General features: G+C 49.6%; 1 protein-coding gene across 1 annotated transcript in view; it reads right to left on the bottom strand.

Annotated features, from left to right (window-relative positions):
- KSR1 (kinase suppressor of ras 1) overlaps nt 1-9,182 on the bottom strand; it is a 134,083-nt gene extending 124,901 nt beyond the window's left edge. The window contains exon 1 of the mRNA XM_084822838.1: nt 8,891-9,182. Coding sequence (XP_084678964.1) covers nt 8,891-9,094 — 204 coding nt within the window. The 5' untranslated portion in view covers nt 9,095-9,182. The remainder of the gene's footprint in view (nt 1-8,890) is intronic.
- Between the last annotated feature and the right edge of the window lie 3,863 nt (nt 9,183-13,045).

Below are 13,045 nucleotides of genomic sequence, written 5' to 3'. Positions count from 1 at the left end.
TTCCCTCCCCTTGACACCCCCATGGAGCCTGAAGTGGTAAAGTTCTGCCAAAGTTTCTTTATTACTTGATTCTGCTGCTTGTATGAACCCGCCCCCAAGATACAGATAAGGCATTTGGGGGTGTGGTGGGAAGGGAAGTTCCATCTCACTGTGACGTGAGCTGTTTGAAATTACTAGCAATCCCTCCACAGCCTTAACCACCTTGCCGTATTCACAATAACCCACGCGTATTACCAAAAGTGCAATTCGAGTCCACATGAGCAACTGAAAGCAACCTCCATCAAGGATTGGCAAAGTGGCCAGGATAGGGGATATGCCTGATCTCATCTGATCTTGGAAGCTAAGCAGGGTCAGCCCTGGTTAGTGCTTGGATGGGAGACCGCCTGGGAATCAAGCTTCCTGCATTGAGCAGGGGGTTGGACTTGATGGTCTTGCAGGCCCCTTCCAACCCTATGATTTCAAGTCCTCCTGTTTTCACATGCAGCCCTGCATGCACCAGCTAACAAAGGCAAGCCTCCCATGCATTTAAACTTCCCACACTGCTCCCAAGCTGCGACCCACGGAGCATCACGACAGAGTATTGGTGGAAATTAAAATGCTTCCTAGAGCCACCAGCTGCCAGGACCAGCTAGCCCCCTGCCATCTGGAACAGCAGCTTGCTGTGAAAACCCTCCGAGCTCTGGAAGGACCCACAACGCCATATACATGTCGGGTCGCCTTCCCCAACACAGGCCCATGCGAGCATGAAGGTCATTGGAGGAGGTGATACCTCCTTTATCAGAGGCAGTATGCCTGTGTACACCAGATGCTGGGGAACATGGGTGGGAGGGTGCTGTTGCACTCGTGTCCTGCAGCTGGTCGGCCACCGTGTGAACACAATGCTGGACTAGATGCACCCTTGGTCTGATTCAGCAGGGCTCTTCTGATGTTCTTATGACGTTTTGCTGGTGCTCCAGGTTGTGGCAACACCAGGCCTTCTCTGTGGTGGTGCCCAATTTATGGAACCATCTCCCCCCTCATATTCTGGAGGAACCAACCGTAGCATGCTTTAGGCATCAACTGAAGCTTTACCCAGGCCTTCCCTGAGCGAAGGCACTGTCCAGTCTGTTGGTCTGCGATTCCAGTGTTGCTTTAATCAATTTTAATCGATATTCATGTTTTATATTAATGTTTCCGCCATTTTTATGCATGTTACAATGTATGCTGTGAACCGCTTAGAGATAGTTTTAAACACATTCAGCAGTGTAGACATCTATTAAAGAAAGACGGTACCACCAGCATTACGTTCAGCGGCGCAGATTTGCAGCGGTTCGCTTACGGCAACCTGAGACGGCTCCAGATGTGACTAGCTGATGGGCTGCATTTGACTTGGTGGGTCATGAGTTGTTAGGGTGGCCAGGTGTCCTACTTTACAGTGGTCCGTCCTCTATTTGAAGGACTGTCCAATCCAGGTACGGTTTAAAGATAAAGAACCATACTGTGATTGCTTGTTTGAAGTTGTTTTAGATACATGCTCTCTTGTGTATACTGTCTGTTCATGTGTTTTTTCTGTAAATAGCTTTTAATCTCTATATACTGTATTTTTAATGTTTTTAATCTTTGTAAACCACGCAGAGAGCTTTCTAATAAATAAATAAATAAATAAAATAATATTGCTCATCAACAGTTGACAGCAGAGCAAGCAGGTCACCTAGTCACAGTCTTCCCCACTACGGTCAGAAGTACTGTATTTCTATTTGAATTATAGTTATTATTTCTAAATTTGCATCTGTACGTATACATTTTGAAATGAGGCAGGTGGCTCCTAGGAGGAGGGCCTTTTCTGCTGTGGCACCCCAGCTGTGGAATGAGCTCCCTAGTGAGGTTCGCCTGGCACCTACCTTGTACTCCTTCCGGAGCCAGGTGAAGACCTTTTTATTCTCCCAGGCATTTTAGCATTTTAGCTTTCTAGAATTTTAGCTTTGCTGTTTTAAATCTGTATTTTAAATCCCTGCGTTGCTGCTAGGTTGTATTCTGGTTGTATTGTTATACTGTGGTTTTAAGGTTTTATATATTTTAAGGTTTTATATATTTTATATTGTTTTATTGTGTGCTCTTTGGTTTTAATTTTTGTGAACCGCCCAGAGAGCTTTGGCTATTGGGTGGTATAGAAATGAATAAATAAATAAATTTGCATCTGTACATATGGAAATATCTTGACAATCGGTGCCCTTTTTTTAAGCGGTGTGTTTCCTCTCTTTTTGACAATGTATAAGCGGCGATTCTCGGACCTGATTTATTTTATTTATTGCATGTCTATATACCGCCCAATAGCCGAAGCTCCCTGGGCGATTCACAACAACTAACAACAATGAGTTTTGCAGATCCTTTCAACATTGGAGAGAAGGAGCAATGGACGGCCTAGAATGGAAGGCAGCCAGGTCCAACCCCCTTACAGAAAATAAGCAAATAATAAATAAATAAATAAATTCTTGAACAAAATCAAGAAGCGAGCAGGGTGGGTGACCCTCTCTCAACCTCGCCCCCCCCAAATAATCTCCTGTATTTGTTACACGTTTATAATGAGTTGGTGGGAAATGGATGAGCCAGATGTGTCTGGAAAGATACCAGATATTTTGGAACGGGAGCAGAAGTACGGAGATGCCCCAAATCTCTAAGCTGATTAGAAAAAGAGAGTCTGCAGGCAGAAAGTGAGGGGAAAGGAAGGAAGTTCCTTCCAGCTATTGTCAGAAAGCACAGGGGGAGGCAGGGCGAGAAGGGAAACAACTAAGGCCCATTCTACAAAAGCCTCCCGCTGTTGTATGGCAAGACTTTTGTTTTAATTGCTCCCTGTAGCTTTGCTCTGATCTGCAACTTGAATAAAATTCTGGCAAAATGGGAGAGAGTTTGCCTCCATCTATTGGGAAAGGAATATATTTCAGGCCCTACCTGATCCTCTCCAGATATGACTACAACTTCCATCACCTTCTAGCCAGCATGGCTGTTGGTCTGTGCTGCTACTGATGATGGAAGTTGTGGTCCGGCCCATCTGGAGAGTGCCAGGTTGGGAAAGGCTATTAGTGAGCCATTCTCCATTTCAGAATCTGTCTTCCCAGTACATGCTCCTAGTAGAACCACTTAGGAACAACACCCACCAAAAAAGAGACAGACAGTCTTTGTGGTACTTAATACTTAATCTTTATACTTCAGACTTATTCCCCTTCAGTTCTATTCAACAGGCGGTTGACAAAGGGGATCACCACAATTCAAGTGTAAAGACACACACACATACACATACCACACACGAAACTACAAAATCATAAAAGCACAATTAAAACATTTGAGTCAAAATGGGACCTAAGAAACTTAAGGAGCGGGGGCGTCTTTGCCTGCTGTCAAAATGACAACTTACGCACCAGGCGAGCTTTTCTGGGGGCATGATCCACAACTGGTGGGGCCACCACCAATAAGGCCCTCTTTCTGTCAGCCACCTGCCTCACCTCAGATGCTGGGCGCACCCTCCATGGAGGAAATTAATGCATGGGTAAATATGTATAGAAACAGTCAATCTTTCAAGTACCCCAGCCCTAAGCCAATAAAGACTCTGAAAAAGTCAAAACCAAAAATTTATGGCAGCCTGCCCCAGTCTGAGGCCCTCCAGATGTGTTGGGAGTGACTACAACTCCCAGTATCCCTAAGCGAGGATGGCTGTTGTTCTGTGCTGGCTGGGGGGTGCTGGGAGTTGTAGTCCAACACATCTGGAGGACACCAGGTTGGGATAGGTCGACTTATGGCATCAACTTCCATGGCCTAGAATCCACTCCATCTGACGCGTGCTGCTTTATCCTCTGTCGGCAGACACACGCATGGAGAGAGAAAGGGAGAAACCGTACACAGCCGTGCCAATGGCAGAACACGAAAGAGCTACAGTCTGTGATGTTACTTTATTGCAAAGCTCAAATGTATACAAATGGGAGTATCTGTCAAGCTCAAGATTCTCGGTTTTCACCGCCAAGCTCATTCCGTCCCAGTTCCATTCCCTAAATTCATATGCATTTTTGTGGTGTTTTCCAAAATGGGCATTGCTGTGCACATTTATCAATGGTACACTTTTGGGGGACTGATGCACCCGCCAACTAAAGCATGTCTAGGTGCATTTTGAAAATGTACACACTTCTCTTTTTGCATTTTTCAAATGTGCACCTGTCAAACACGTCTGTACTGCAAAACACACATCCAAGCTCAGGATGTCTGGATTTCCAACCAGGAACTGTGTTTGGGTCAGCAAGGTGCAAATTGGGGAAATCCATTCAAAAAAAAACTTGACTGAGGGAATTTCTCACATGCAAGATACACACTGCAATCATTCCCAAAAGCAATCATTGGTGATAAACATAATCTTCCTAGCTTTACTATGCTAATTTAATTCCTGCAATGGGGGAGCACGATCACGACTGAGCAGGTAAGACAACCTTCTCTATCCAGACCCATTTCAAGTGGCAAAGGTCAGCAAAGGAGGAGAACCATGAACCCAATCCATGAGAATTTCTCCGAAATTTCTTCTCTTTTCACTTTCTTTTCGAAAGCCATTTCTTCTCCATCCGATTGAATAAGAACGGTCGGAAATAATGTGGGGAACATTTTCAGCACAGAACTAATTGATAGAGCTGCCTACATTTTTGGACTCTCCTTGGGGGCATGCTTATGCGGGTTGCCACAATGACACCCACACTTCCAAATTTCATGGCAGCCCTACTCCGATGGGTTACCACTAGACCGCAGCTTGCGCATCACAATAATGCTGATACCGTGGGCTACCAGTGGCCCCCACATTTCTTGAATGCCATGTAAGCTTGCAAAGTGGCATAACAAAACATTGTTTGTTTTGTTGTCTTATTATTTTGAGGCTGTCTTTAAGGGTGAAACCCGCTCATGGCAGCAAAAACTGGGAAACCGGCCACCATTAACAGTGGCGGCAGCAGACGGAAACGCAAGGACAACTGCTGAGCAGGCACTTACTACAACCCAGTAGCTGATCTAGGGGAAAGGAGAAGTCCAGACCTTCATGTGCAGTCAGGTTGGCCGGCACAGGGTCTTTTCCAGAGATGCTCCACACGTGTGGAATTCACTTCCCTGAGAACTCCGCTTTGCTGCTTGTCTCAGGGCCTTTAAGCATTTTTAAATACCTTCTTAAAAAATCTGCCAAAATTCTTGATCTTATTGCACACTATTGTCTAGTGTGGTGTAATGGGCAGAGCAGAGGTGGGCCACATGCGGCCCTCGGACTAATTTCATGCGGCCCTCTGCATGCAATCAGTTCAGGCCAGTGGCAAGAGTGACTGGTCCAGTCCCCTTGCAACTCACTGGTGGGAAGGAAGGGGGGGAGAGGGGGGAGAAAGAGAGGGGGGGGATGGCACAGAGAGAGACCGAGAGAGAGAGAAAGGGGTGATACAGAGAGAGAAAAGGGAGTGGTACACACACAGAATGGGGTGGTGCCAAAAGAGAGAGAGAGAAAAGGGGGATGGTACAGAAAGAGAGAGAGAGAGAAGGGGATGCTACAGAAAGAGAGAGAGAGAGAAGGGGGTGGTACAAAGAGAGAGAGAAAAGGGGGTGGTACAAAGAGAAAAGGAGACCCACCCACCCACTTTTGGCTCTGGCCCTGCAGCCCCTGGCAGTTTACATGCAAGGGAATGAGGCCCAGAACAGAGAAAAGGTTGCCCACCCCTGGGTTACAGTGTCAGACCTGGGTTGAGGACCACAGATTCAAATTCCTATGCAGCCATGCAACTCCCTGGGTGACCTTGGGCCCATCACCACCCCTCAGCCTACTACCCTCACTTCGAAAGCTGAAGGGTCAGAAGAAGCAAGTGCCTGACGTGTTAAACATACGCGATGGGAGCAAGTAAAGAGCTGATTTTGCTCCCCGCACCCCGAAAAGAAAAACATCCCCCAAGAACTGAGAACACATGCCCTTTCAGGGCAAAAGAAAACAAAAGAAATGGCCGCAAATCTGACTACATCCTAAGCAAACGCCATTGTAGAAAGGGGCCAGAAACAGCCCTTTCCTCAGAAAAACGACAATGTTGCAACAAAACAGTCATACACAACTGCATAGTGCAGGCAACACTTCCTTTTCTTGCAATGTGGGGTGTGTGCAAGATTACTGCCCCCCCCCACCCGACACACACACCTCAACCTTTTTCAGGAAACCATACAATTCATTTTTCGTACAGCTTCTAACCACGTTTAAGGGTGTGATCCTATGCATGTTTTGACAGAAAAAGGTCCTACAACTCCCAGCATGCTCCAGCCAGCACAGCTAAGAGAGATTTAGTTGGGACTGCGTCTAAGAGAGATTTAGCTGGGACTGCGTCTTTTGAGTCTTTTTGGATTATTGCTTGCCTTCTGTTGTTTCTTACTGTTTCATAAGTTACCTCGGGGGCCTTTTTGTAGCAGAAAGACCAAGTGAATAAAAATATAATAAAATCCTTAAATAAATAAAACCATGAGTTGAAAATGGGGCAGTTGGGAGAGACAGTTTCTGCAACATACATACACACCCTGCTGTAAGAAAGACAGCATTCATCTTCTCCTTGTAACGGTTGTAGGAGAGGGGAGGGATCCTTTCCAAGAAAATAAAATCAAGTATGGCAGCGTAAAGGTTTTTAAAATATATAGAAAGGAGGATAGCAGAAGTGAGGGATATGTGGCTGGGTTGCGTAGCCAATGGTGAGGGATGATGGGCATTGTCGTCCAACAACATTCCTCATCCCAGGAGTACAAAAAAAATTGTGAAAAATAGGGTGACAAAGGCTGCAGTCCTAAGGGTAGTATCCAATGCTACATAAAGTAAACCCATTGAGATGAATGGGATGTAAGTCAATTGTGACTAACTTAAGTCTCATTCATTTCAGTGCATCTACTCTACGCAGGACTAACATTGGATGCTACCCTGTACATCCCTATTCTGAAATTTGTTTAAAATTGAGTGTCATACCGATATGGAATTACATGCTTCATATTGTAAGCAGCCTTGGGAAGATCACAGTCTCGAAAGGCGGCTAAGAAAGGCAATAAATAAATCCAGGAACGCACACTTATGCAGGAGTAAATCCCACTGAACCGAACGGGACTTACTTCCAATACGGATGCATAGGATTGTGCTGTCAAAAAGGAATAAATCTTGGGTTTGATTGCAGGTAACTCTGCAGTCTGTTAGAACAGCCTTTCCCTAGCCTGGTGGCCTCCAGATGTGGTGGACTACAACCTCCATCATGCTGGCCAGGGATGATGGAAGTTGTAGTTCAACACATCTGGAGGCCACCAGGCTGGGGGAAAGCTGCAGCAGAAGTAAGGAAAATATCCAAACACAACAATAGTGCAAAATACCTTAGTATTGTATGTATTAGTTGACCTTGAGAAGATTCTACAGCTTTTATTTTAGCTCCCCAAAGGTCTAAAAAAAAAAAAAAAAAAACCTCTTTGTGGCAGTCTCTGGGGAGGGCTGGTGGAGGACAGGAAATTCATACACACACACACACACTGCAGTGCTGGCCAGGGATGATGGAAGTTGTAGTTCCAAAATATCTGGAGGGCACCAGAATGGGGGAAAGCTGCATTAGAAGAAGAAGGAGGGAACAGCTTTCCTCTCAGCATGGTGCCCTCCAGACGGGTTGGACTCCAACCTCCATCATGCTGGCCAGGGACGATGGGGATGGTAGTCCAACACATCTAGAAGACACCAGGTTGGGCGAAAGCTGTGTTAGAAGCGGGGGGGAACAGCTTCCTGTAACATGGTGCCCTCCAGACGGGTTGGACCCCAACCTCCATCATGCTGGCCAGGGACGATGGGGATGGTAGTCCAACACATCTTGAGGGCACCAGGTTGGGAGAAAGCTGTGTTAGAAGGCGGGGGGAACAGCCTTCCTGCAACATGGTGCCCTCCAGACAGGTTGGACCCCAACCTCCATCATGCTGGCCAGGGACGATGGGGATGGTAGTCCAACACATCTTGAGGGCACCAGGTTGGGAGAAAGCTGTGTTAGAAGGCGGGGGGAACAGCCTTCCTGCAACATGGTGCCCTCCAGACAGGTTGGACCCCAACCTCCATCATGCTGGCCAGGGACGATGGGGATGGTAGTCCAACACATCTTGAGGGCACCAGGTTGGGCGAAAGCTGTGTTAGAAGCGGGGGGGAACAGCTTCCTGCAACATGGTGCCCTCCAGACGGGTTGGACCCCAACCTCCATCATGCTGGCCAGGGACGATGGGGATGGTAGTCCAACACATCTTGAGGGCACCAGGTTGGGCGAAAGCTGTGTTAGAAGCGGGGGGGAACAGCTTCCTGCAACATGGTGCCCTCCAGACGGGTTGGACCCCAACCTCCATCATGCTGGCCAGGGACGATGGGGGCTGTAGTCCAACACATCTTGAGGGCACCGGGTTGGGGGAAAGCCGCACCAGAAGCAGCGAGGCGGGGAGAGATCCAAACCAACGCAAGCAGGGGAGAGATCCAAACACAGCGACAGCCGCGCAGAGCACCTCGGCGTTGTTCTGGGCCGGACTCGGAGCGCGCGCGCGCGGGGGGGGGGGGTTGCATTATACGGCTTTCACTCCAGCTCAGCGCAGGTTCTCCCCAGCCTGGGAGACGGCCACCGCGCCGGAGGGCTGGCGGAAGGGGGCAGGACATTCACGCAGCCCCCTCCCCACAGACAGACAGACATATATATATATATGGACTGCAAAACCCGCTGGGATCAGCTCCCTGGGGCGGGGCGGGGCGGGGCGGGGAGCCGAGGTCGGGCTTGCACACGCACGCGCACACGCGCGTCGGGCTTGCGCGCACACCCGCAACCGCGCGCGCGCGCCCCCCTCGCCGCCGCCGCCGCCGCCGCCGCGCCCGGGCGCCTACCTCCAAGGTGCGGATCTCCTGCTGGGTGAGGTCGTTGGACGCGGCGCACTTGGTGCGCAGCCCCCGCAGGCTGGACAGCGAGATGTCGATGAGGCCCTGCAGCTGGCCGCACTGGTGCAGCGCGCAGCCCGCCCGGCCGCCGCCGCCGCCGCTCTTCGCGACCATCCTCGGGGCGCCTCCTCGCGCGGCAGCCGCCCTATCCATCCCTCGGCATCGGGGAGGCGGGCGCGGCGGCGGCGGCGGCGGCGGCTGGCTGCGGAGCGGGTCCGCTGACGCGCGGGCCGCCGGGGAGGGCCGCCCGTTCCGGGGTGGGCGGAAAAGCCCGGCGCGCGCGAGCCCCGCTTATCCTCGGCGCCCCGCGCCACCGGCGCTCAGCGCGCCCCGCGCCGCAGCAGCCGGGGCCCCCCGCGCCGCGCGCGCCTTCTCCGCGCAGGCCCCGCGGGCGAGGGCATCCAGCGCCGCGGGGAGCGCAGGCTCATGCCCGGCAGGCAGGCAGGCGGCGGCGGAGCGGCGCTGCGCTGCGCTGCGCTGCGCGCTGACAAGCGCCTCGGCGGGCTTAACGGGGTTTTTTTGTAGCGGCTGGGGCCGGGTCGCGGCCGGCGAGGATGCTGGGAGTTGTAGTTTGGGGGGCGGGAGGAGCGGGGGCTGAGGGCGAGGTTCCGCGCGCGCGCGCGCGTGTGCGTGTGCTTCACCGCCACCGCCGCCCCGCTCCTCCCTCCCGCCCACCTCGTGTGGGCATGGAAAACGAAACAGCGACAGCGCGGAAAGTTGACACTCTAAAAAAAGCCCTTTGAATTGCTGGTAGAGGAAAAAAAACCCTCTAAATTGCTGGTGGAAGGGGGAGCCCTTTGAATTGCTGGTAGAAGGAAAAAAACCCTCTAAATTGCTGGTGGAAGAAGAAAAAGCCCCTTTGAATTGCTGGTAGAAGAAGGAAAAAACCCTCTAAATTGCTGGTGGAAGGGGGAGCCCTTTGAATTGCTGGTAGAAGGAAAAAAAACCTCTAAATTGCTGGTGGAAGAAGAAAAAGCCCCTTTGAATTGCTGGTAGAAGAAGGAAAAAACCCTCTAAATTGCTGGTGGAAGGGGGAGCCCTTTGAATTGCTGGTAGAAGGAAAAAAACCCTCTAAATTGCTGGTGGAAGAAGAAAAAGCCCCTTTGAATTGCTGGTAGAAGAAGGAAAAAACCCTCTAAATTGCTGGTGGAAGGGGGAGCCCTTTGAATTGCTGGTAGAAGGAAAAAAACCCTCTAAATTGCTGGTGGAAGGGGGAGCCCTTTGAATTGCTGGTAGAAGAAAAAAAACCCTCTAAATTGCTGGTGGAAGAAGAAAAAGCCCCTTTGAATTGCTGGTAGAAGAAGGAAAAAACCCTCTAAATTGCTGGTGGAAGGGGGAGCCCTTTGAATTGCTGGTAGAAGGAAAAAAACCCTCTAAATTGCTGGTGGAAGGGGGAGCCCTTTGAATTGCTGGTAGAAGGAAAAAAAACCTCTAAATTGCTGGTGGAAGAAGAAAAAGCCCCTTTGAATTGCTGGTAGAAGAAGGAAAAAACCCTCTAAATTGCTGGTGGAAGGGGGAGCCCTTTGAATTGCTGGTAGAAGGAAAAAAACCCTCTAAATTGCTGGTGGAAGGGGGAGCCCTTTGAATTGCTGGTAGAAGAAAAAAAACCCTCTAAATTGCTGGTGGAAGAAGAAAAAGCCCCTTTGAATTGCTGGTAGAAGAAGGAAAAAACCCTCTAAATTGCTGGTGGAAGGGGGAGCCCTTTGAATTGCTGGTAGAAGGAAAAAAACCCTCTAAATTGCTGGTGGAAGAAGAAAAAGCCCCTTTAAATTGCTGGTGGGAGGGGGGAGCCCTTTAAATTGCTGGTAGAAGAAGGAAAAAACCCTTTAAATTGCTGGTGGAAGGGGGGAGCCCTTTGAATTGCTGGTGAAATTTATTTATTTATTTATTTATTTGTTGTGTTTTTACCCCACTCTTCGGCCAAAAAAGGCTCCCAGAGTGGCTTACAAAGATGAATATTAAGACAGTAAAAGAAAAGAAAAACCTTTAAATTGCTGGTAGAAGGGGGGGAGCCCTTTAAATTGCATGTAAAAAAAACTTTTAAATTGCTTGTAGAAGGGGGGAGCCCTTTAAATTGCTGGTAGAAGAAGAAAAAAACCCTTTAAATTGCTGGTGGAAGGGGGGAGCCCTTTAAATTGCTGGTAAAATTTATTTATTTAGGGTGTTTTTACCCCACTCTTCAGCCGAAAAAGGCTCCCAGAGTGGCTTACAAAGATGGATATTAAGAGAGTAAAAGAAAAGAACAACCTTTAAATTGCTGGTAGAAGAGAAGAAGAAAGCAGGGGGTTGGACTTGATGGTCTTGTGGGCCCCTTCCGATTCTATGATTCTATGAAAGGCCCTTGAAATTGCTGGTAGAAGGGGGGGAAGCCCTTTAAATTGCTGGTGAAAGAGGGGGGGAAACCCTTTGAACTGCTGGTAGAAGCACACTGGCAAAGAGACTGACCCACAGATCAGAAAGGCCACAGTTCAAATTTTGCCCCTGTCATTAACTCCGTTAACAGTGGATTTGGGTAAGCTACTCCCTCTCTCTGCAACACATGGTGGTGATGGTTTAATAACACTGGCCTCCCTTACAGGGTTATTGTGACGACAATTAGATCATGGACGTGAAGCTCTTTCGAGACTTGAAAGTGCGGTCCAAGGCTCCCCAACAAGGCTTGCCCAACCTAGATGTGTTGGACTACAACTCCCATTTTGATCCCACCACAAGCCCCAGAAAGCTTGTCCGAAATGGGCTTTGGCCTTGGGCTGGGAGAGGCTTACGAGCCCTGCTATAAAGCTCCGTTCACCCCCTTGGGAGGAACATTAGGCTTACTCTGGAGAGCAGGGCCAGCCCTCCCATTAGGCAGAGTGAGGCGGTCGCCTCAGGCGGCAGATGCTGGGAGGTGGCAGCAAGGCGTTCGAGGAGAGCTGCGTGCTGCGTGGGCTGTCCTGTCCCCCCTAAGCTAGCCTGCTGCTTTCAGGTGTGGAGGATGCTGACCCTTTCCAGCGCTGAAGAAAGTATCAACTGCCAGTCCGGTTGGCTCTCGTACGTGAAATGGGAGAGGGAGCCATCTTGTTCTTTGCCTCAGGCGAAATGTCTTGGGCCAGCCTTGCTGAAGAGAACAGAGGTGGGGCGAATGGGGAGTGCGGGGAGAAAGCGAACCTTTCTCAAAATTACCTTTCCAACATATTCCATGAATCCATCAGCTCGGGTGCTTTAGGCAGCCAAAGTGTTTACACTTTGTACAAAAGACGCCAAGTGGGTTTTTCAAATCTGAAGTGGGCATAAACTTGCATAAACCATCTTCTTCAGCCAATGTAAACACTTAAGCCCACAACTCAGGCGGGTTCCTTCGAGCGGAGGCCGAGGGAGTGTTCCAGGTCGCAAGAGGTCCCCCCCCCCCGCACCCCTTGTTATTGCTGCCTGGCTGGAGATTCCATTGCAGAACAAGCTGAAGGCCTGGACATGTTTAGGGGGGACGGCTCTTTTGGCCCATGCCGGCTGTGGCAACCATGGAGCAAACAGCAGGAACTCCAAGAAAGCGAGGGAGAGGGCTTTGGGAGGATACATTGCTTTGCACCAGAAGGCCCGAGGTTGAATCTTGGGAAGGGAAATCTCCAATTTAAAAAAATGTGATGAGGAACGCTTCTCGTTTCGCATCTGGTGGTGCAATTTAGGATTCGGAGGTAAGGCATTTGAGCCCAAGAAGACACAACTGTTAGCCAGACTTGCGTTGAACCTTCAAAACTCACTTTTTGATTTACAAAACTGATCACTGACGTCGTCTGAAGAGGCCCCCCTGGTGGTCCCACGTGGGTCGGAGATCCACTCTGAAGCCACCAGGAGCAGGGCCTTCAGTGTGGCGGCACCCGCCCTCTGATGCCTCCTTCCAAGCGAGATCAGACGTGCACCTACACTACTTTGTTTTCGGCAGTTGCTGAAAACGTTTCCTTTCAGGCAAGCGTTTCCTGGCTGATCAGTAAATTCCAACCACTGTTTTATTGATGCGTTTGCTTTTACTGCAGTCTTTTGTATTTCTATTTATTGTGCTCTGCTCCGATATCTTTCGATGTGGAGCGGCTTATCCATTCTGTAATCGATAAAGAAAATAAATGTTGC

This window comes from Heloderma suspectum, chromosome 16 (assembly GCF_057233095.1).
Source record: "Heloderma suspectum isolate Gila_16-S chromosome 16, 16-S_ref, whole genome shotgun sequence".
Lineage (NCBI taxonomy): Eukaryota > Metazoa > Chordata > Lepidosauria > Squamata > Helodermatidae > Heloderma > Heloderma suspectum.
The sequence above is the reverse complement of the archived record's forward strand: the minus strand, read 5'-3'. Positions and strand labels throughout refer to the sequence as shown.